General features: G+C 30.0%; 1 protein-coding gene across 8 annotated transcripts in view; it reads right to left on the bottom strand.

Annotated features, from left to right (window-relative positions):
- Positions 1–24,582, bottom strand: part of LOC107448889 (ras-specific guanine nucleotide-releasing factor 2) — a 366,035-nt gene that overhangs the window by 12,882 nt on the left and 328,571 nt on the right. For all 8 annotated transcript variants that reach the window (XM_071184120.2, XM_087153033.1, XM_087153034.1 and 5 more), the window contains exons 20-26: positions 22,152–22,576; positions 20,380–20,566; positions 19,074–19,192; positions 13,248–13,363; positions 8,565–8,744; positions 3,652–3,749; positions 246–330 (exon numbers count right to left, since the gene is read on the bottom strand). In XM_071184120.2, coding sequence (XP_071040221.2) covers positions 246–330; positions 3,652–3,749; positions 8,565–8,744; positions 13,248–13,363; positions 19,074–19,192; positions 20,380–20,566; positions 22,152–22,576 — 1,210 coding nt within the window. The remainder of the gene's footprint in view (positions 1–245; positions 331–3,651; positions 3,750–8,564; positions 8,745–13,247; positions 13,364–19,073; positions 19,193–20,379; positions 20,567–22,151; positions 22,577–24,582) is intronic.

Here is a 24,582-nt window from a genome sequence, read left to right as displayed (position 1 = left end):
GAAAATATCTGGCGCATACAAATATTTTCTGTGAAGCGTAAATTTCTGACATCGTCCTTTTTCCGTAGCATACGGAAACTCTCTGGAAACTTTACTGTCAGAAATTTTCCGTGTTCTAGTCGAAGTTTTTTATGTGCAATAATTCATAAAAATGCAGAAAAGAAAATAACACAACAAAAATAGAACAGATCAAAAAAATATCACTGATTTTTGATAATTCAGATGGAAGAATGTTTAATGCTCACGTCGTTGAACCTCCGAGTCATTAATAAAATATTCGGGGCTTTTGTAGTTTTACTGTCTTTCATCCATGCTTGACCAAGGAATTCTCTAAAAATAGAAGAGCAACAAGGATGAGTTGAGTAATTTTAATTTTTTTTAAATAAAATTTGACCACAATAAAAATTATTAGTTATAAAGTTAATATATAAGAAAACACATCATAATTTAAAAATCCGTATAAAATGTTAAGAAAAATATCTAGGAAATGTTTTTTTCATTTTTCAAATGCTATTTTACGAAAGATTTATTATTGCAAAATTATCATTAAGATAAATTATTAATATGAAAAAATTCGTAAGAAAATTATAAAATAAATTTGATGGTGTCCCGGGTCTTCGGCAAGGAATAGATGTAATTTTATGTTTAGGTATATTGCCAAATATGTGCTCAAAACTTACAAATTTTCCTTTTACGGAAATACAGGCAGAATTTTAGAATTTTAAACTGGCAACACCTACCTTTTTTCAAAGAATTGTATTCTCCCAATATAACTTAAAATGGTATCAGTATGATATAAAAAAAGATGGCAGAGGGCTCAGAAATGAAAAAAGGAAGATTTTGATTCGTAAAAATTATTATGGAGCGAAGGTAAAGATGGTGCTATATACACCGAAGAGCCATTACATTATGACCACACTGCTAATAACATGTAGAACCACCTTCAGCCCTCAAAACTGCTAGCACCCACCGTAGCATTGATTCCACAAGGGGCTGATAGGTAGTCAAAGGTATCTGGTACCAAGCGCTCACCAACTGGTCATGCAATTCTCTCACATTGCGAGGGGGTAGCGTGGAAGCATGAATTTGGTTTTCCAAGTAGGACCACAAATGCTCGATTGGATTAAGGTCAGGTGAATTTGGGGTCAAGATATGACTTGAAAGTAGCTGGAATATTCCTCGAACTAATCCATGACGATTCGATCCTTATGACATGGTGCATTATTCTGTTGGTAAACACCATCCCCCGCAGGAAGAACTGTTGCATTAATGGGTGAACCTGGTCAGTAACTACGTTCAAGCAGCTTACAGACGTCAGGGATTGTTCTATGAGGATGATCGGTCCTAATGTGCCCCATGAAAACATTGTTCCTGGGCGAGAAACCATGAAAACCTGGGCGAGCCCATTGTTATAGATGAAGGGTGGTCATAATGTAATGGCTCTTCGGTGTATATTTATTTTGTTTTCTTTATCTTCGTCTAGCGTCACTACATTTTTAGACTAAAATGTAATTTCAACTCCATTTTAAGCTTTTTTTTAAAAAATGTTAGGATCACGTTTCGAATAGAAAAACATCTTTAATTTTGACTAAAAAAACGTTAAAAATCTACTTAAAAATATTTTAGATTACACCGAAATATTGTAGATTAAAGCTTTCAGAAAATAAATCCAATTACCTTTTTTTGTAAGTCGACTTCTGAAATGAATTTTCCCGCAAATTAATTTGAAATTTATTGTAAATTTGTAGTTAATGACACAGTTAGTTTGTAAATTAATGACACAGGTGTCCCATTTGTATTATTTGTACATATTCTCTTCTGACACTCAAATTACAAGCAAAAATATATTTCTGAATTTTTGAAATTTAAAAAAACAGTCTGAAAGTTATCAAAATTGCATTTGTACTTAAATATGAAATCCAGAAATAAGTAGTTCAATTTTCTTTATTTCACGTTTTAATTTCATGTTTTATAACGTTAAAATTTTTTTTATCAATTATTGATTTCGTAAATTAAAGAATTTCAATGATTAATCATTTTTTCTTTCAGTTATAACTAAATGTTTCAGTTATAACAAGTTCAAATTTAAAACATTATGGTTTGGAAGTCAGTCATGATTAAAAGATTTTGTCTGAAAAGCGGAAAAGAACCTCGGTGTTTTATGCTGAATTTCATAATAATAAACTGAAGCTAAATATAATATTTTGTACTTAGTTTGATCTAAATTAATGCAAAAGAATGAAAAAGAAAGTGAAAAACATGTGTAATAAAAATTCTGTCTCAAAGGATTAAGTAGTTTAGAATAGATACTTACGAACACTAAGAATTTTAGAAAAATTCCAAACTTAAAAAGTTTGTAATGTATAAAAAAAATTATAAAACTAAATTAAAAATATACATAAATTTAAATATTTAATTTGCAAAAAAATATTGAAATGTCAGTGTGTATCATTAAAAAAAATCAATTAATCCAGCGATAATAACAGTTCTACTCAATCATCGCTTTAATAGTAGGAATTATTTAATAATAATGGATATAAGCAAATAATTATTATAACTATGTAAAAATGATAATGCACAAAAGCAGTTAGCAACAATAAATAATTTCAATAATGACCTATTGTAACAGTTATAAATTAAATTTTAACTGTATGAAAATTTAAAAAAATCAACCAAATATAAATTTTAAAGGAGAAAATAATTGAAAAACAAACAACAAAACGTATTTTTTATTTTAAAAAAAAGTAAAAGAACCCACAAAATGCAATATTAAAAACCCTTGGATTTTTTTTTTTGCAAAAATAAGTACAAACATTGAATATTGTAGATTTATTATAACCTTACTGTGATGTATTTTGGTTTGCAGTTCCCCTCACTTTTGGTGTTCAGACGAAATGAAAAATTTTACTATGTAGTTATAATTTTATTTAATTTTTAACTGCTTTAATTTATTTATTTTTTCTCAATTTTTGTGCATTTGTTTAACGATAACATATATTTTCACGAGTATTAGAATAAGTTTAATAGTTTCATTGCAAAAACATTTTGTTTAATAAAAAGACGCATTTTTAGTAATATATTCGCACTTATTCTTTCAAATAATTGTTGAAAGTATCCAATCTATATAGTTCTTCTACCAATAATAAAAACACTATAAATTTTTCAATTTGTTTAGTTTTTATATAATTAATCCACAAATCTCTACTTAAAAATATATATTCAGCTTGTCATTGGCACCAAAAATGATGGCAATGATGCACCAACATTTTTTACAGAGTAAGTATCATTTAAAAACATCAAAAAACAAAAATGCATTTATTAAAACATCTAAGAAAATCTTGAAATTCAAATTAAAAAGAACAAATAGCTTTGAATGACTCAATTAATAAAAAACCAATCTAATATAACTTTTACAGAGGAAATTTAAAAAAAAAAAACAATCAACAAAATTTATTTTTAATAAAAAGAGTACGGACAACAACAAACAAAATACATTATGAAAACAACTAAAATGCTTATTTTAGAACTAGCTAAGTGTTACTTAAAAACTCCAAATAAAATGTGTCTATTAAGGAAAGAAAAGAAATCAATACTATATAAATTTTAAAAAAAACATCGTAAAGAAAAATATAAAATTTCAAGACAACTTACTCGCTTCGAATGGAAATAAAAATTTTATGATCCAGATATGTCATTCCTTCAGCAATTTCTAAAGCTGATAGTGATTCTATATTTTCTTTACTAGCAGTCTAAATTTTTAAAAAAAGTAATCATTTTATTTGAATATTTCCTTTAAAATTATCACAGAATAGAGTTTTAAACAAAATTTTGGACAGAAAGTGCTGAAATTGTTTTAAAAATGCTTTGTCAAGGAGAAATAGGAAGCAGTGCCTAATTCTTTTTGATTCAACTAAATTCTCCCATGAAAGCAACGTACTTATTTTTTTTTTGTAGCAAATAATTCATAATCATGTTCCATATATCAATCATAATATCAGTATATCAATCATAATCAATAATAATAATCAAGTTCACTCAAATATTTAAATTTACTTAAATATCATCATAATCTCATGTTAGTTACTTAAATCTCTTTTTAAATATCATCGTGAATCGCGTCATCTCCTATTCAAATGCGCTATCTGTATTGTTTATATAATTCTCTGCTCTTGAAAAATCTCTAAATTATGTAAAACAGTGCAGGATTATAGATTTTTACAACAATCAGATCAATTTTAGAGATTAAATTAAGTGACATTTTTAAATGTAAGAATTTGTTATAAGAATTGCTCTTCGGCTTCCACTAAGCTGTGTACCTTTAGAAATATATTTACACTAAAATTTGCTAAACATTTTGTAGGCTTGATCTATTTATTTATATTTTCTTGATCTACTTATTTATCTTATTGTTTAATAAATCATTCAATTATTTCTATTATTTCTAAGACTCTCGCCTAACTTTAACTTAACGGAAGTCTAAGTACAACAATTAAGTTAAAGTATAATAATAGAGCCCAATATCTCATATGTTATTAGGAAATAATTCATAATACTTAACTTTATATAATCATGTTCACTCAAATATTTAAATTTACTTAAATATCATCATAATCTCATGTTAGTTACGCAAATCTCTTTTTAAATATCATCGTAAATCACGTCATCTCCTATTCAAATGCGCTATCTGTAGGGGAGAATGGTGTCAATTGTAACATTTTTTACTTAACTATTTTTAACTAACAAAAAATCCAATATATTATTAGTATTAATTGACAGACGAGTAAAGTAGACTATCCTCTACTAGAAAAAAAAATTAAATACCTTATTTTAAATGTTATTATATTAGTTAATAACAATTTTTGACAGTCGTGCACTTGATACAATTGTCCCCACTTACGGGGTCAATTGTAACAGTTCATAAATTCAACTAAAACATAGTTAATTATCCATATTATCATAGTTGTGATATATTTTTTTATTGATCAAAATAGTAGTGATATTTTAGGAATAAAAATAATAATGAGCAGAGACCTAAAGGGTTAAACTTTTAACTTTAAGGGGTTAAAAATTTTAATTTATGCTGTGAAAGGTGACAAATAAAATAATGCACATTCAACATAATATAAATGCTATAGGAAACTATTGGTGGTTCTTAAAGAGTTAAGTAATGGTTTGTAAACATAAGATTATTTATTTTCAGCTGTTACAATCGTCCCTTTACTTATTGTTACAATTGTCCCCAAGACGCCATTTCAGCTTCATTTGTTAAAAACAATGCTAGTTAATTAGCAAAACTAATCTTTTTTTATTGAAATGTTAATTAAGGTGTCCACTTACATATTCGGTTACTAATTTTTATTTGTTTAAACAAAATTACTTTGTTGCAATAAAATATTCTAATACCAAAAAAAATACTTATGTGACGTGAAAATATCTTTTGTGATGTAACTCTTTCAAAAGTACATAAAAATGGTTGCCATCAGGGGTGTACATGTAGATTTGTTAAATACACCTTGTCCACCACCTAGGAACCAAATCTAGAACCCGACACTCGAAATTTTTGCTCTGTTACAATCGTACCCTGTTACAATTGACCCCACTCTCCCCTATTGTTTATATAATTCTCTGCTCTGGAAAAATCTCTAAATTATGTAAAACACTGCAGGATTATATATATTTTTACAACAGTCAGATTAATTTTCGAGATCAAATTAAGTGACATTTTTGAAGACAGACTTCTATTAGTAGAATTTGCTCATCGGCTTCCACTAACCTGTGTAGCATTAGAAATATTTACGCTAAAATTTGTTGAAAATTTTGTAGGCTTGATCTATTTATTTATCTCCATGTTTAAAAATTATTCATTTATTTCTATTATTTCTAAGACTTCCACCTATCTTTAATTTAACGAAAGTCTAATCACAATAATTAAATTAAAGTACAATAATAGAAATCAATAATTCATACATTACTTCAAGTTAATATATCATACAGTAAATAAAGCTAATATTTCAATTTTTATGATCATGATGCAGTTGAATTATATTTCTGTTTTTATCATTAAGCACTGATAATCACTTTATATCATTTATTTTACTTTAGATTTTTTAACAGGTGTGGAACAGCTCAAGCCAAACATGTTCAAGTTTACCACTGTCAACATTTAGCTCCGTAGCCTTGTAATTTTGAATCCAACCCAGAGGACAAGGGAACTTTTGAATCAAGAATTGGTACAAACTAGCTTTCACGAAGAACTTTTTGATGGAATAAACCCACATTTATATTAGATGGGCAGGGAAATCATTAAAACCTCCCACATTTATCCCGACGCACAGTGGGCCAGAAGACCATGATCTTTGGTCAAAAGTCAAAATTAAATTTTCAACTGAAACATGTGTAGGCAGTTTTAATATCGCCCAAATTAAGTATTCATAATCATTCCACACATTAGAATTTACTTTTTGGACCGACAAGAGTCTAATGTAGTGAAAAATATGTTAAAAATTTTTTTTTTAAATGTAACCTTTAAATTTATATTTCAGAAATATATATAGGGATTTTCCCTTACTCATGCATTTTTATCAGAGTAATTAGTCTGAAATTATCGTACAATTTTTCAATTTGTTGGATTAGTTGGTACTCTAGACAAACTTGTAGTTTATATCTTATCATTTGACATTTTATAATGTTTGAATAACTTTCGAAACTTATCTCCAGAAAGTTTCACTAGGTAATTATTTTTTTTGCTGTCTTCTTTGATGTTTCTTCTTTCGAAAAAATCTGTCTCATTTTACCTATATTGCAAAGGTGAACTAAATGTACCAAAAAGCAAAATTTATGCTTTTTTTCATGTTTCTGCGTTATTTTGTAATTAATTCAATTTATTTTGTAATATTACTTCGGAAATATAATTTGCTTTTCATTTTTAATATAAAATTACGAAATTTATTATATTTTCAAAGCTATATTTAATTATTTAAACGTACTATATTATTTTTTTTTTATTTTTGCTCGCCATATTTCAGCCTCCATTTTGTTTGTTTTTTTTTGGAATTTTTAGTGTATTTCGAAATTTCAACTATCAATTCAATTTACCTGCACATAAAAACCTCCAAATTTTGAAACAAATGTTATCGAAATACTAATTTCGGCCACGAAACCTTGGATGCTGGCCCACTGTGCGACGGGATGGGGATTTTAATCCATGATCGCTCCACCACTGAGGATACTTTTACGTCAGCACTGTGGTCGGTCCCAGCCGGGAGCAGAATTTTTATTATAATAATTCTGTTTTCGAGAGCTGAATAAGCCATCACTCTGTTTCGAACGTAGGTGACCTCATTGGAAGATGGACGCTTTATCCCCTGAGCCACCGCGACTCTAGGTCAAGCATTCAAACAAATCAAATTATGGATTGTTGATTGAATATTTATAGCCAATCAATAACCCTTCATTTAATTAATGTTTCTGCTGTTACTATGATCTTATTTATATAAAATTACAAAATTCAAAAAAAAAAAAAAAATCAATGACATATTGAATAAAATATTAAAAGAATATGCATTTATATAAAAAAAAATTCAATAAATCATCGAGCAAAAATTCGAAATAAAATAACTAAATTTAGGTAAATGTTTCTCAGTTAACTATTCTCAACGTTTATAACAGTTCTTTTTCAAAAACCATAATTCCGCTAATTTTCATTCTACACATTTATTTTCACAATTATTTTCTTTCCTCACATTAATTTTTAAAATAATTGGTATTTCTTTTTTTTTTCACATTTATTCACAGCTTCTAATGAGCTTCTTTTTTCATAATGTCGAGTTTCCGCCAGAGGAAGTTGAATCTTCTGCGGTTCCACAGTCGAAATAAATTAGGAGCCGCTGCTCTAGAGTATCATAATATAACCAAATGTTACTATATAAGCTACCAAAAGAAGTTAAATCTTTAGGGGTTCCATAGTCGGAAGAAATTTGTAACCACTGCTCCAAGGTATCATGATGAAACCAAATGTTACTATATTAACTACCAGAGGAAGTTAAATCTTCTGAAGTTCCACAGTTGAAAGAAATTTGTAACCACTGCTCTAGAGTATCATGATAAAACCAAATGTTACCATATTAACTACCAGAAGAAGTTAAATCTTTAGGGGTTCCATAGTCGGAAGAAATTTGTAACCACTGCTCTAGGGTATCATGATAAAACCAAATGTTACTATATTAACTACCAGAAGAAGTTAAATCTTCAGAGGTCCCATAATCGAAAGAAATTTGTTACCGCTGCTTTAGGGTATCAAGATAAAACCAAAATTTACCATATTAACTACCGAACAGCGTGGTATTAAAACTCTATTTTATTACAGATCTTATCAAAGGTCATTACCAAATCACTTCGTTAAAAATTGCCATGCTTTTGTTTGCCATGCTTTTGTGTTCTCACAGAGTCAAAAACTTGGTACATACTCTGTTATTTTTTACTATGTTTTTTTAAGTATAATAGTTATGTTAAAATAGGAAAATGTAAAATTGAAATTTCAAATGTTAAAAGAAAGAATGGAGTACCATGGGAGTTGCTAGAAGTAAATCAAGGTCCACTGTCTGTTTTTCTTGGTCTTGTTTAGAAATCATCTGAAGCAGTTGAGAAGCGGCTTTAGTCTCTGCGGGAAGTAAAGTGTTATTATGTACAAGCTCTTCAAGGAAATCGGTTGTGAGTTGGAGAAGCTTCGGATCATTATCAAAATCCTGTTGGTTCAAAGGAGAAAAATCAATCAATCATCCATCAGAATAAAATCAACAATCAGAATAATATCTGTCATTTGAATAATATCTATCACCAAAATACAATCATTCATCATATTATCAATCTTATCTCAAATTACAATCTTGGAATTAAATATATATATGCTGTAAACATGGTAATTATCATATTTATTAAGTTGTACGCATAAAATGTGTGCAACATAAAAAATAACGTGAGGTGTTTAGAGCCTCGTCAACGCGCAATGGCGTATATGTTCGTAAAGTAAGAGGTGAGTAAGTGGTTTACATTTCTTACAAAAAGTTTGATATTAAAATTAGACATTTAGGATAAATTTGATATTTTAAGCATTATATGTGTAATAAGCAAACACATGCTTGTCATCACAAGCGAATAAATATTTTTTGTAGCAATAAAAAGAACAATTTTTACTTTTTCGCAAGTCTGTCTCAAAGCGACCACCAATCTGGTTGTTCTGGTAATTGCATAAAATGAAGGAAGAGTCAAAATTTTCCCTATCAGCTCACAATATTGCATGTATACTTCGTATGCTTAAACAAATAAGTGCAGTGAGCAAAAAATAAACGGACCATCCTGAATAACTTATGATTTTAATGATCGGATCTTTACGTTCTCGGACTTAATGACTTTTAGGGGAGACCTCAAATGTGCTAATTAATTTATGCAAACGATATTTTAAATTACGAAATCAGACACAAAAGCGTACTTTTTTTGAATAAGCATACCTTTTTTCTGACGCATATCTGATCCCTAAATTATTGGGAATAGCCACAATCTAGGAAATATGGTCCCAATGGTTTGGTCAAGAAAAGGTCTTAAGTTGTGACTCCTCAATGTTAATTTTACTTTTTGCGTATTTTGCCATATCTCCAGAACTTTTTAGGCGATTTAAAAACTTTTTGCGCGAAGTTATGAAAGTCATTTATCCGAACATTATTTGCAAGCTAAAAATAATTTTTAATTATAATTTATTATTTTTTAATATTGTATTTAATAATGGTAGACAAAATCTTGAATTGTAATGTATATAATAATGTTTAATTATTTTGAAGGATGCAATTTTATATTGTAAAATAGAATTGCAAAGTTAGAGCAAAATCAGTAAAATGGTTCCAGAGAAATCAAATTTTAAATTTCTGACTTTTCTAAAATTCCATCTCTCGGGAATTACCCTCTTTAAAATGTTGCTAAAGATTTTAAACCTCATAATTCAAAACTTTTTCGATTATTTAAGAAAATAATTATAAATAGTTATTAAAAACTACTTTTTGCATGGCATTGCCTTGGCATTTATTTTTCTGGTGCAAGGAATTTTTAACAAGCTTAAAAAGTTCGCGAAATATGTCAAAATACGCAAAAAGCAAAAGGAAAACTAAGGCGTCCAAATTTCCGATCCCTGCCTTTGGGAACTAATGGGATCATACATCCCAAACAATGCCTATCCCTATATTTTAGACTAACTAATTAGCATAACTGAGGTCACCCCTTTAAAACATTAAGATTGAGTCCTAGCATGTAAAAATCCGATCATTAGATCAACACTTATTTAGGTGTTTTAGTTTACTTATTTGGGCACTGTGCATTAGAGGTTTAGAAATAAGTATTTTTTTAAAAAAAGGAAAAAAGGAATCAAAAATAGGACAAATAATTCAATTGACAACAATAAAGAAAAAAAGAAAAAAAATCTGCTCATTTGTCTAATACGAGATTGAAATAGCATTATGTTTACTTTTCATTACGAATACTGTTTCGACAAAAAAATGGTATTTCACTAAGTAACAATAATTTAATAAAAAAATAAAATGTAATGTTTAAAATTCTGACATCGTAAGTTCATGACTAAATATGTATAGCAAATCAGTTTAATTTTATTTTTAAAAAAATATGACGCTTAAAAATCGAATAGGAGTTTTTTTTTGCGCACTGTTAAAAAAATTTTTTTAAACAAATTTAAGCAAAATTTTCAAAAAATAAATAGTGAAATTTATTTATTTTTTTTAAAAAAAAAGTTACTTTCGGCGTACCCATACTTCAGAATAAAAATTTATACTTACTGAAATAATTTTAAGTTCACGACTAGGTACGTAAAGCGAATCAGTTTAATTTTATTAAAATAAAATTATCCCATTTAAAAATTGAGTAGGAGATTTTTTGAGCAATTTTAAAGTTTTTTTTATAGCAAAATTAAGGAAAAATTTCCAAAAATATGTAATAAAATTTTTAAAAAAATTAAAAAAAAACTACTTTTGATTTACTTATACTCCAGAAGAAAAAATTCTACTTTCTGTAATAATTTTACAAAAATTAAATGAAATATATATGTTTAAGATAGACCAGCGATATCTTAGTGGTTAGGGCACTGTCAAAGGCATTGTGAAGAACTAGGGTTCATTCGCCATTGGCAGCACGAAAACCACCTGACTTCAGATCAATGGGTTCCAATATGTCGGTGTATTAAATAAAGGCGGCCTGTGTGCAATACTGCCACATTGTCATAATCATGTCTTTGCTCATGAAATTGTGGAACCTTATCCTCCGCGATTCCCCTGGTTCACATAAACTGTAGCGGGGACGCTTTATTTTACGTTCTAATAAGGTGACCAAGCGTTCTCAAATCTTGAGGACTATGAAGAAGGAGGATTAAGGGTGTCAATTTAAGTGGTGATGATGGAAAATCTCAGGGTGTGGTTGGAAGGTTGTAGGGTATAGTTGACTAATTGAAGAATACTGACAAATTGAAGATTGATGCTGAAATCAGGGGATGGTGAAAATATTACTTGAACCTGATCAGAATTAATAAAAAGCTTTTATTTTATATACTTGCAGAGCTCGTGGTACCAAGTATACATATTATCCGCAAGAATTTCAGTTGAATCAATTTTGCATAATAATATTAATAAGGACAGGCCATGGGAGATAAATCCCCACGACCTGCCTAATCAAAAGCCAAATTAAAAAGTACGTGTAATTTGTTCCTAACGGACACAGAAGCATGGGTAGGAGATCCAAAATTGGCGAATTATCAAAATATAGCATAACCAAAATAAAGCCAACCAGCATAACAATATAGAGTTCAAAAATACCTTGGCGATCACGAGACGCCAACAAATTTATGAGAATTATTACAACCATGCAACTGAAACATATTTTCGGTTAGAAATTAGAATTAAAAGTTATAAATAAATTTTTGTTTTGGATTAGAGGCGACAGTGAATTAATAAGTCTGCATTAGTAATGAAATAAAAAGTATCCGTTACATTGATCTATAAGAGAAGAATAAATATTTTATGTTCGTTTTTAGAAGATTAAGTCTTTGATTTAGTTTAAATCTGATTCCATTAATAAAAATAAGCTTAAGTAATGAAAGATATTTAAAAGGATTGCAAATAAATATGTAATGCCAATTGTGGCATCACAAGGACAATCCTGAAATTTCATTAGTTGTCCTCAAAACTTTCAAACACTTAGAGGGCGGAAAATGCCTCCAAATATTTTTATGTGTCCTTAAATTTCGCCGAAAATATAGAATTTTTCATACGTTGTGAAGTATTAAAAAAAATCAGCAATGAGCATATTTTTGAACTAAGATAATTTTGTCTTATGGCGAATTCAAAAGAAAATAAAAAAAAATACATAATAAATAAAAAGATAAAATAAAATAATAAAATAAAAAATAAAGTAGTAATTACAAAAAGGAAAAAATTGTGATCTCTTTTTTACGATCACTGGTTACAAATTGATCAAATGCTTTTTTCGTTTCTGGATTGAATCCGATAAACGTCACAGCATTTCAAATCTAAAATTGCTGCAAAAATTGTTTAAATTAATGTCTGTCCACTTGTCGTCGGATCGGTTTTAAAATCCTGCCTATGTACGTGTTTTTAGACGTCCCAAAATATTTTTCCTTCTTCTCTATTCATATTTATATTAAAACCACCGTCAAGAAAGTAATTATAGGTTAATAATAAAAAAGAATATAAAAATACTTTAAATCATCGTTATGTAAATACACTAAAAATGCCTGATGGTGTAAATAAAAGGAAAAAAAAGAATTCTAAAAAAAAATATCGAACAGTAGCGGTCGCCATAGCAACGCATGCAATGACGACGCATGCGCACTGTTTACTGTTTATCTAAGATAGGTACTCTGCCAGACATTCGTCTGGAGCTGTGGCGGTGACTATGGTAACGAGGCATGATTATTTTAAGTAGGGGTGCGGGGTCCCTCTTTAGGACTGGTTTCGGCGAGAGGAAAGGAGACCTCTTCATCGAAGCTACCCTCCCTAAAATGCCCTCTTCTTGTTTCCATAGCACCAGACTGCCGCAGACTTAGTGGCGGTCAGAGTACCTAACTTAGACAAACAGTACTAATACTTTTGTACACAGTTTAAAAGTATGATGCCATCAAACCCAAAACAAGACCCATTTTGCCAATGGGTAAAAAAAAAATTGGAATTAGCGCGTACTTGAGAATGCTTGGATACCCAATGTCTCAAGACGTTGAGAACTCTCATTGTAGCTGCCGTGGTTATCATGGATTCCCTTTTGGCTTTGGCATTAGGAATCTTCAAGTCTGCACCCACTGAAAAAAATATAACAATATGATTGTACAAGTATTTTTATTGCTAAGTTATCATCAAAATATACAAGGTCATGAAAAACTACGTGAAAATAAATATGAATGAATATATTAGGTACTTAAAATAGTTATAATTCTGGTTCATGAAACCAAAATATACGGTATTAAACCATGAATTTGGTAATCGAATTTCTGGCTCTATGGGAAAACTAAAATGCTCAGTAATTTTTACCGAAGCTCTATGCTAATGATTTAGGTGAAATTAAAAACAAAATATTATTTCAGAATAAGTGTTAAAATTTGTTAAGCGTGGTAAAATCTGGTAATTTTATCGTTATACTTTAAAGAAGGCATAAAAACCATTTATGTATTCGGTTATGTTTACTTTTCAGTTTTGAATTTTTACTGAAAGTGTGGTAATAAGAGCCATAATTTTGAAAACCTGAATTTCCTGTAAACCGTTACTATATGAAGGGTTTGAATGCCATATATTTTAATTTTATCACCAGTATTATGCTTTTTTTTCTGCCCAAACTTTCATTACCGTACAGTACGGTACTTTTACCAGACTTTTTTTTGTTGCTGCGTATAATTGACTTGATAACGAATACAAAACACAGAGAGGCAGTAATTTCGATAAGCACGAGTTTCACAAAATAAAAAGAATTACAATCACAATAATATTGATTAGCGTCCCTTATGAAAATTTAGGGTATATTTAAGGTTGATTTGAGGTATTTTTGAGGTATTAAGGTTGTTTTGAGGTATATTTGAGGTATTAGCGTCCCTTATGAAAATTTAGGGTATATTTAAGGTTGATTTGAGATATTTTTGAGGTATTAAGGTTGTTTTGAGGTATATTTAAGGTTGCAGAGAAAATAGCAATAAAAATTATACGTCGTAAAGGTTGTAATTAAGGTGTACGAGGTTGATTTATATATACTTCAGCTTGTTTTGAGGTTGTTTAAAATACATTTCAAATCATCCAGACTGATAAGGTGATTTTTAAGGTATACGAGGTTGTTTTTCTTACACTTGTAACAAAAGAGATATTTATGAGGTATAAAAAAATCAACCTTATTTCAACTAACGAGAGTGAGGTATTTACGAGGTATAAAAAATATACCTTTTTTCTACTAACGATATTGAGGTATTTATGAGGTATAAAAAATATACCTTATTTCAACTAAAGAGAATGAGGTATTTATTGAGGTGTATGAAGTCATTTTATTTATACCTAAGCTTGTTTTAAGGTTGCTTAAAGTACACTTCAGTACTAGCTCACTACTCAGAGTTCCATGCGAGCCAGCAAATGGCGTGTGTGTTGACAATCGAAAGTCTATTCGAAATTCGGTAAGAGCGTTTGACATTCATTAATTTAGTTTTATCACTTTTAATCAAATATGCTTCAATTTTCAAACTTAAATTTTAATATTTTTGTTTTAACGACGCGTGCTGATCTTAAATAATTTAAGTTGGAGGATATTCTTAGAGGCTATCGTTGTAGGCTTAGCAATAAGAGAGAATAACCGAAATATTTCTCGTCCCTGTTTAGGGTAACGCTACTGGTGAATCGTTACAGCAGGTTATGCACAGTATATTTTATTGTTTGCAGTTCATTCAAATAGAACTATTCCTTTTATTTTGCTTAAATGTATATGTTTTAACGTAGCAGTATGCACGCTGATTAATTGAGAAAAATGTTCATAATTTCTCTTCTAAATAAATCATTGAAAAATGAAAGATTTTTTAAAATAGCAATTTTGCTTTGAAATTCTACTTTAGCTGTATGCTTATAGTTTGGATATTTGTTGCAAAGTTTATATATATATATATATATATATATATTTACGGAGCTTATCCACAGTTGCCTGATATTGCTGAGATGGCCTAGGCTGTAAATAGCACATGCGCAGTGGCGCAGAAGAAAAGACTAGCAAGCTACTGCTCAGCCTTCCTCTAGGAAATAGTTCTGAATTTATACCTAAAGGAAAAAGTAATCTCTCCTAATAAACTACAGAATTTATGTAATTGTTGATAACAATAGTTTGCTAGATATTTGATAATTGAAAACTAGTAACTGTACTAGCTCACTTCTTCATGTTTTATCACAAAACTGCTATTTTCACTACATGTTATTTTCTCGCATTGTACCCACGTTAATTATTTACTAAGCAGATTGTTATTACTTATTAGAATATTGAGCAGAATTAAATTAAATCCGATTTCAAGTTTATATGTCAATTTGTTTCAAGGTTATGAGCTTTTTAATGCAGCTGTTTATGGTTCACTACTTCAAAAATGTGAGAATTTCGGAAATCTTAAATTTTTTAGAAATAAGTCAGTATAGTATGCAATTTTTATCCTGAATTGAATAAAATCAATTACAAATAAAACATTTATTGTTGAAAGTAATATGCATTATTTTGAATTTCATTCTATGGGATGTGTTTTTATATTTAAACAAGTGTTTGTAACAACTAACTATTAGTTTTATTCTACTCGGTATTATAAGTTATATAGGAGATATTATACTCAAAGTATTATTTTAAATCATTCTCTCTTAGACAATTTCCTCACATAAAATTATTCACAATTTTAAAATAAATGCTCCTTATCAACTTGTAATTTGTTCTATTCGATTGAGTGCAAAAAAAGAATAAAAATTGATACATAACTTTAAAATTTTAATTTATTGAACGATTGTAGATTCTTGATTACATTGATTAAAAATTATTAAAATAACTATTTTAAATAAAACTCTGATGTGATTGACAATAACATAAGTCCTTTTCAGAATCAGCGTCAAAAATTTTATAAAAAGCTGTTAGTTTCATCAAGTCTGACAAAAAGTTTAAAAATATAGACTAGGTTTATTGAGTTTAAAGATTTTTAAAAAAGAAAAGGAAGGAAATCTAATTATTAAACTTACAATTACCACAATGTTAAAGATGTATAGAAAAACAAAAAGTGTTAAAATTGCATAATAAGATTGTAATTATAAAGGGTGTTTACAAAGTCCCGGACCCATTTTGATGTTTAATAACTCATAAAATAATAAAGATCGATTAAAATTAATAACATTAATGGTTAGATAGACTCAAAAAGTTTTATGAATCTTGTCAATGAACTTCCACGTGTGCTCCCTTCGTCGCACGGAGAATATCAAGTCAATTTCACGATAGGTAGCTTTCTTTTTTACAGAAAAGACGGTATACTTAGACATGTTGGAAAACTTCGTATTTCCACAACTAGAAGAGCTTCAGCCACATGTCTTTTTGCAACAAGATGGTGCACCACCTCATTGGGGTATCATCGTTCGTAGTTCTTTGAATAACCATTTTCCAGGAAGATGGATTGGGCGAGGAGGTCCAATTCCTTGGCCACCCAGATCACCTTATATGACGCCGCTGGACTTTTTTCTTTGGGGATTTATGAAGGACAATGTTTACAGGAGGATCGTGTCGAACATTGATGACCTAAAAGCCAGAATTACAACCGCAATAGCCTCTGTGAATGCCGACATGCTTGCCGCTACCTGGCGTGAAATCGACTATCAACTTGATATTCTCCGTGCGACGAGAGGGGCACACGTGGAAGTATATTGACAAGGTTCATAAAACTTTTTGAGTCTATCTAACCATTTATGTTATTAATTTTAATCTATCTTTATTATTTTATGAGTTATTAAACATCAAAATGGGTCCGGGACTTTATAAACACCCTGTATATTTGAATTTCTGTAAATGTTGTTAATGGTAAGACTGTCTTCAGTGTATTTTATTTTGTGGCTGTGATACATGTCATGCTTTTTAGCTACGAGGATTGAATAGAAATGGCAGAAGAGTAATACTATTTATCTGAAAAGGAAAATTAATTTCATCCAGTTAATTTAAATCATAAAAAAAATACTTTCTAATATTTTAAAACCTGCCACTATTATTGTAAATATGACTTTTCTACACTGATATATATAATATTGATACACTGATCCTACACTGATACACTGATTCCTACACTGATACGCTGATCGTTCATATATTGTAAATATGACTTTCCTACACTATATATATTTATATTTTTTTTCCTTTTGGGTTCCAATAATTACAAGTTTCAACATGTAGACGGAAACAGTATTTAAAATAATTTTGTTGGTTTGTAAAAAAAGAGAAATTTTAGTTTTAAATAAAAGTACTTTGAATTTCAGCTGACTAATTATTTAAATTTGTAGTTTTACAGCTTTAAAAATTCAAGCACCTTAGACAACTATCTTCTAAAAATACGAAGTATGGGTTCCCATAAATAATTTTTACTAACTGTAGAATTTGGATAAGTGTTATTTTAAGATGATTTAAATCAATCTATTAAAATTATAGAAGAATTATGCATTTGAAACTTTCTTTTATAGTTTAACAAAAGAAGGAATTACTGCCGAAGGTTTAATATTAAAAATTTCAGGTTGATAAATGATCTCTACTAGTGAAAAAAATGTAATGATATACATTATTCTTCATATAATATATATAATATCTTTATATATATATATATTATATTTTTTATGTAGTGAGTCTAAAAATTAATAAACTAGGTGGTCCGTATAACACCTCACCTTCGTAAGTACTAAAAAAAAAAACATCTTTGGTTAATAAATTAATACTTCTAAAAATACAAAAATATTTATTCTTGAGGTTACGAAATAATAACTGAAGGTAGAACATGGAACACATGGCGCTAATTAAAAATAACCTTTCCAAGTGTTGAAAATACACTTCAGGTTGACTTATAACAACCAGAAGTGTAAAATGGCCCACCTTAGGTTGAAAAATATATACCTCTACAAGCATAAAATTATTTACCTGAGGTTGAAGAATAATTACCTGAGGTAGAACATATTACATTTGAGGTTGATTTATAACAACCAGAAGTGTAAAACGACACACCATAGGTTGATAAATATATACCTCTACAAGCATAACATTATAAACCTGAGATTGAAAAATAATTACCTGAGGTAAGACAAAATACACCTGAGGTTGATTTATAACAACCAGAAGTGCAAAATGACGCACCATAGGTTGATAAATATATACCTCTACAAGCATAAAATTATATACCTGAGGTTGAAAAACAATTGCCTGATGTCAAACAAAATACACCTGAGGTAGATTTATAATAAGCTGAAGTGTAAAATGACACACCTTAGGTTGTTGAATAAATACTTCCACAAGTGTAAAAAAATATACTTCAGGCTGATAAGTAATAACCTAAGGTTGAAAATGAAGCACTTTAAAGTAGTAAATATCTACCTCCCCACAAATGAAAAATTAAACACCTCAAGTTGAAACATATATACCTCTGGAGGTATATTTAAAGTATATTTTAAATATACTTTCAGAGATATATATGTTTCAACTTGAGGTGTTTAATTAAACAACATCCTTAAAACACATATATTTGATACATACAGTATATTTAAACATACAGTATATTTGAGGTTGATTTTGAGGTATTCCTTTGCACCCTTTTCAACCTTAAGGACGTATTTAAATAACAACCTCCTTTATACCTTTAAAATATACCTCGTTTATACCTCATTTATACCTCGATTTTTTCATAAGGGGTTAATCATAATAAACTTTCGTTTGTTTTTCATTTTTGTTTTGTTAAACGCAACAAGAAAAAAAAAGAAAAAAGGAATGAATTGTTATCATACCTGCGCTAGGTAATCTGCTGCCAGTTCTAGATTGTGGTTGTGATGTTAGTGGTTCAGGTGGATTACTTGAACCAGCCGTTGCCACCGCAAACGCTGCAGCCGCAGATGCTGTACTAGATCTGCAAATAATCATATCCAGTTAATACTTTTTTTGTTTATCTAAATATTGACGAAATATTTAGTTACTAGTACCTTTATGTTATGTGCCAATATGATGGTAAAAGGGATAAATAGTAGTATAAATAATAATGTTGAAGTTGTTGTCATCAGCCATTAAAGCAGAGTGGACACGTTTGCTTTTGTTTTCCAGTGTCGCCATCTATGGCCAAGAATTCAACCTTTGGCACACCCGTTTACCGGGCGGACCCATTCATACATCCATTCATTCATCCACAGATCCTAATTTTGATCTGAACCAGAGAAGGATTAATCTCCAATTCAGTACCCCGGAGATTGATTTATTATGGGATCATAGAGGATATTGTGACCCGACAGATTTAACATGCCCCAGTCACCATTTACTACACGGGGAATCTTTTGCTGACTAGAATCAAACTCCCGTCACTACAAACGTAGTCCAGTGCCCTGTTAAGCAGGCTATCCCAGCCAAATAATAATATATTGTAGGTACTAATATAATGACAAAATAAATTATTAGCACAAAAACAATGTCATGCACTGATATTAAGGGAAAACTAGATAATAATGTATTAATATTAATGTATGTTGACATACTGAGAAAGTTAATTATAAGTACATACACTATTAATTTTTACTGTATTAATTACAGCCTGAATTCCCAATATTTGCACGGGGTTAAAAAAAATAACGCATAGATCAGTACTAAACGCTCTTAAATCATGCAAAAAACTGAAAGTATATTTCAACACAATAAATAAAGCTAAAATAATTCCAGTATTATTTATTTATTTATTGTTTGTTGACCTTTCTCGTTGTTTTACTCTAATACATTGTGAAAAATCCATTTTTAGTATTTTATTTCATGAAAATAAAGTTCAACTGTTGTCGGCATCCTTTGGCATGTTAATGTTGCTCGTGGTCAACTCAAGATATCCAAAATTTGCTACAACCAAGGAACTTTCTGCGATGCTTATCACTTTCGTGACGCCAAAGGCAATCTTTTTCAACACTATCTAGACTAAAACTGCACTGTACTGATGCTGTTTTAATAAGTGGTCCCAACTCAATTCGCAAAAGACCAATGGTTGGCGAGCTTATCATTAGAAACGTTAGACGTAGGTTATCTTAAATGTCAATCTTAAAGTGAAATTAAGTAGTGGTTTACCTTCTCGAAGATGCTCTAGCTGAAGTAACTACAACACCTGCTTTGCTACTGTGTTGAGGGGAATCTGGATATTGGAAGCTGCTTCGTGGCGTGGACAGAATAGTGGATTCCGTTTGGATACTGCTGCGTGGTGTGTTCGACATACTGGAACTTCCCTCTGTATCACTACTTCCTCTTTTACTTCCCGCTAGCAACGAAATTTTATAATATGAGTTTAGTTGTAAGATACTGGAATAGAAATCTTAGAGGAAAAAAAAACATTCAGCGACATTTTGAAAGCACCCATTTTCATAGCCTGCTGTTGGGATATTAAGTAAGAGCATAAAATTATTCTGTCATGAATCCCAACTTCTTAGAGTTTCAACATGTTCCTTTAACTGATTTTTTCTCACACTCGTTACTCTACTACGCAACATGTTCTTTCTCTTAGCTTTTCATTTTAAGGGGCAGAATAATATGAGAATTTTGGATAAAGTAGTGATATTCCAAACTTTATTCAAATTATACCAGATAGGTAATTTATAAACATCCGGAACTTTCACTTTATAACAACAAAAAGAGGAGAAATTATCATTGCTCACATGAAAATCGTATAACCAAAATATCTTTAAAAAAATTTTTCTCTTTAAAAGAATTTAAACAGCTCTTAATAGCTTCTCATAGCTTTTCCTTTTAAGGGGGAGAATAATGTAAGAATATGGGACAAGGTAGTGATAATCCAAACTTTATTCAAATTATACCAGATGGGTAATTTGTAAACATTCGGAACTTACACTTAATAACAACAAAATGCGTAGAAATTTATCGTTGCCCACTTGAAAAACGTATATAACCAAATTTCTTCAAAAAACAATACTCTTTAGAGCAATTTGAAAGAGTGACTTGTCTTAATCATCTGTAAATTATACAGTTATACAATTCGTTAAATTAAATATTCAGGATTCTAAATAACTGCAATCCCTGCAAACTTTCATACCTCCTAAATTCTTCATTTGAAAGGCTTGAGGCAAGATAGTGCCGAACCGCACTTTCTTTAAACTGTTATTAGAAAGATGATTTACAAACAACCGGAACTTCCATTAGATAACAGTAACATATGTAACATAGGCAATAACAACATGTTATTGCCTATTAAAAAAAACTTTTTTTAACAATTTGAAAGAGTTATTCATCATGTGATCCAAGCTCTACGCTTGCAAATTATGCCGCATTACAGCTTTTTTTTTTAAAAAGTAAACATTCAAAACTCTAAAAACCTACCCTGCTTCGGGAATTTTTATATCAACAATTTCTTAGTATTTTCTAGCTCGGTATTTTACATGTTTCCAGAATTTCCACTAGGTATTAGCGCAATAAACAAAAACATCTTGCAATTCACGGTGTTTTTATTATAAAACTTTTTCAAAAAACGTGCTCCGCAGAAAATGTGGCTTATCATTGTAATATCTCAAAACCATTATTTATAAAATCAAACTTGCAAGATCTTAAATACCTACCCACCCTGCGAATCAATATAATTTGCGCATTAAAATAAATTATGCCATAAAGCAGGATAACTTATGTAACATCCTGGCATGCTCACGAATCCAACTTTTATATAGTTGCCTACATTTTAAGTTAGGATAAAATTGCTACGTCTATTGATTAGCTTAGAAACCAGTTAATATGCTAAATTTGTTCTCTTGTTATGGAAAAGTTTTCCTTGTTTATGGCACACTTAATTGATACAATATACAAGTCGTAAGAGTCGTATTTTTACTTATTTTCATTACCTCCTCTCACTTTCAAGTATGTCATGACATTTGGCACTGATTGACTTGGATGTATGAGCCCACTCTCGGCGGTTAAAGAGCCTGCTCTGGATGTAGGTAAAGGTCCTACTTGACCTAGTCCCGATGACGATGGAACTGGAGGTTTTTCTGCCGGTCCAGGTCCAGCCGCTATAGCAGCTGCGAATTGTGGCGACTGCTTGTATTGTTTTTGGAGGATAGCTGTTGCTTGCTGGTGAAGTTCTTGTTGTTGTTTTTCTGGAAGGACTCTGGAAGGAGGTGCTTCATTGAATGGAGGCGTGGGAGGCGTTGTGGGTGTTGCTGAGGAAGATGAAGGAGGGGTTGGAGGTGGTGTCTCATCAGGAACTGCAATGGGGGCCATTTGTCCTGAATGAGCAGGCATGGGCAATTGCTGTGGGGCTGATTTCCTGAAAAAAAGACATTGTATATTGTTGTGAGAAACACCAGAAAGTGAATCACTAAAACAAATACTACAGCAAAAGTAGGAGAGGCAATCAAACGACTTGAGTCAGTTATCGATGTATGAGTTCGAAATCTAGGTCTGAAACAATATAGTTTATTCCTATTTCCGCCTTTTGATCGCAATAGTTCAGTTATAGTTATTTTGTATAGTTTATTGATTTTGGTATATTATATTATGCTAGCATAGTTTCTCTCAATTGCTTCGATTTCTTTTGCTTTTCTTGGAGCAGTAATGGGTATGGTTGTTTGGGGGAAATTTACCACCAACCGCTGAAACTGCTCTCGCACTGACGGCATGGTGATGCCTCCCTGACGAAGCCGCCATGCATGTCATCACCTTCCCTTTAATTTCTTTTTAGAATTTTTTCTTTTTGATAGTTAGGTTGTTATTTCATGTCGTACTTTTTAGAAAGAGATATTTAATATGTTATTTTGTGTTAATGTTCTTCAGTATCTATCTGTCTGCTTAATAATTATTATACATATAATTATGGCATTAATTGCATATATTGCATGTAAATTATGCATAAAATTATGCATATTATTATTACATATAATTATTGTAAGTGCTGCATAATAATTATTATAGAACTATTTATAAAATGGAAAATCATAATCTTCATTAAGTAGAATTTATAAATATCACCAATTTTTTGTTTCATTTTGATGGAGGCAAGATAGCGAGCTGGACGCGAAATAAAGATAATCACAGAAAATTGTAGGTAAAACTTGAAAAATAAGCTTGGATATATAGACAAGAAAAATTTTTGAGGTTAACACTTATGTAATAATGATATCAAAAAACGAAGTGTCATTTCTGTCTATGGTTTATTAAATTTAAACATATAGTCGGTGTATTAAATTTTTAATTTAAAATATAATTATCCTAAAGAGATACAAATCAGAAAAATTAATTTGGCATGAAGAAAAATGGAATGCAACAATTAGTTCTATAAAATGTGAGGAGGTTTTGTTTGTATATAAAGTTTATAAACGGCGATATGCAAGTAACAAGGTTAGTTTTTTGTTTTGAAATAATTTCTGACAACTCGTCTCTACCATCAACATTGATTGTATTACTCTATTCTTTCATTTTTGTTTTTTGAACACATCTTCACAATCAGAAAGTGCCCTATCTGTAATACGTCAATTGCTTTTTCTTTTTTTTTCAACATTTTAAATTTCGTTTTTCTGTTTTTTCTGGTGTTGTAGCATAATATAATAAAAAAATCATATAAATTTTATTCGTGTTCTACAATAACAAAACAAACACAAAACTCAAAAGCTACAAAATCTGATAGTATAGCTTTTAATTTTGCATTCTGACCATTGTTTAACTATAATTGCACTTACTTAAAAATAGCATTTCTTTTATTAATTGCACTTACTTTTGCAGTGTTGTTATACTCATTATTAGTAAGCATTTTATTAACTAGTGTCGTTTAGTGAATGTGGTATAACATGCCACTGTTTAAAATTTTATTTAATATATTCTTTTTATTTTTGGAAAGCATAATATGAGTGTAGATATTTGAGTAACAGTTAAAAAAAAAGACTAAAATTAACATTACTTCAACAGGTGTAAGAATTATCAAAACAACTTTCTTAAAATCCATGGTTCATGTTAAATAATAAAGTTTTTCAATTTTGCAGCAAATTTATGTGGTGCGAAATAGAATTAAAGTAGAGAAAAAACTCTTTCTCGGACTTTATTACTCAATACCATGGTTCAGCGATTAATTCTAAAGTTTTGGAATGACAAATTACATCTAGCCTCAAAATGACACAAAAAAATGGTTTACGCTTGACACTGGTCGTAACTATCTCCAGAAAAACTTTCACCGTTTCAAGTCCTATCCTACGTCTTTATGTCATATGTCTTTATAATCTGAGACGGGTCATAGAAGATGACCACGTCATTCCTTGCCGAGTATTATTCAAACGTTCTCTG

Source organism: Parasteatoda tepidariorum, chromosome 10 (assembly GCF_982258835.1).
Source record: "Parasteatoda tepidariorum strain Cologne lab strain chromosome 10, Ptep-v5.0, whole genome shotgun sequence".
Lineage (NCBI taxonomy): Eukaryota > Metazoa > Arthropoda > Arachnida > Araneae > Theridiidae > Parasteatoda > Parasteatoda tepidariorum.
Note: the sequence above shows the minus strand (reverse complement) of the source record. Positions and strands in the feature narration are given on the sequence as shown.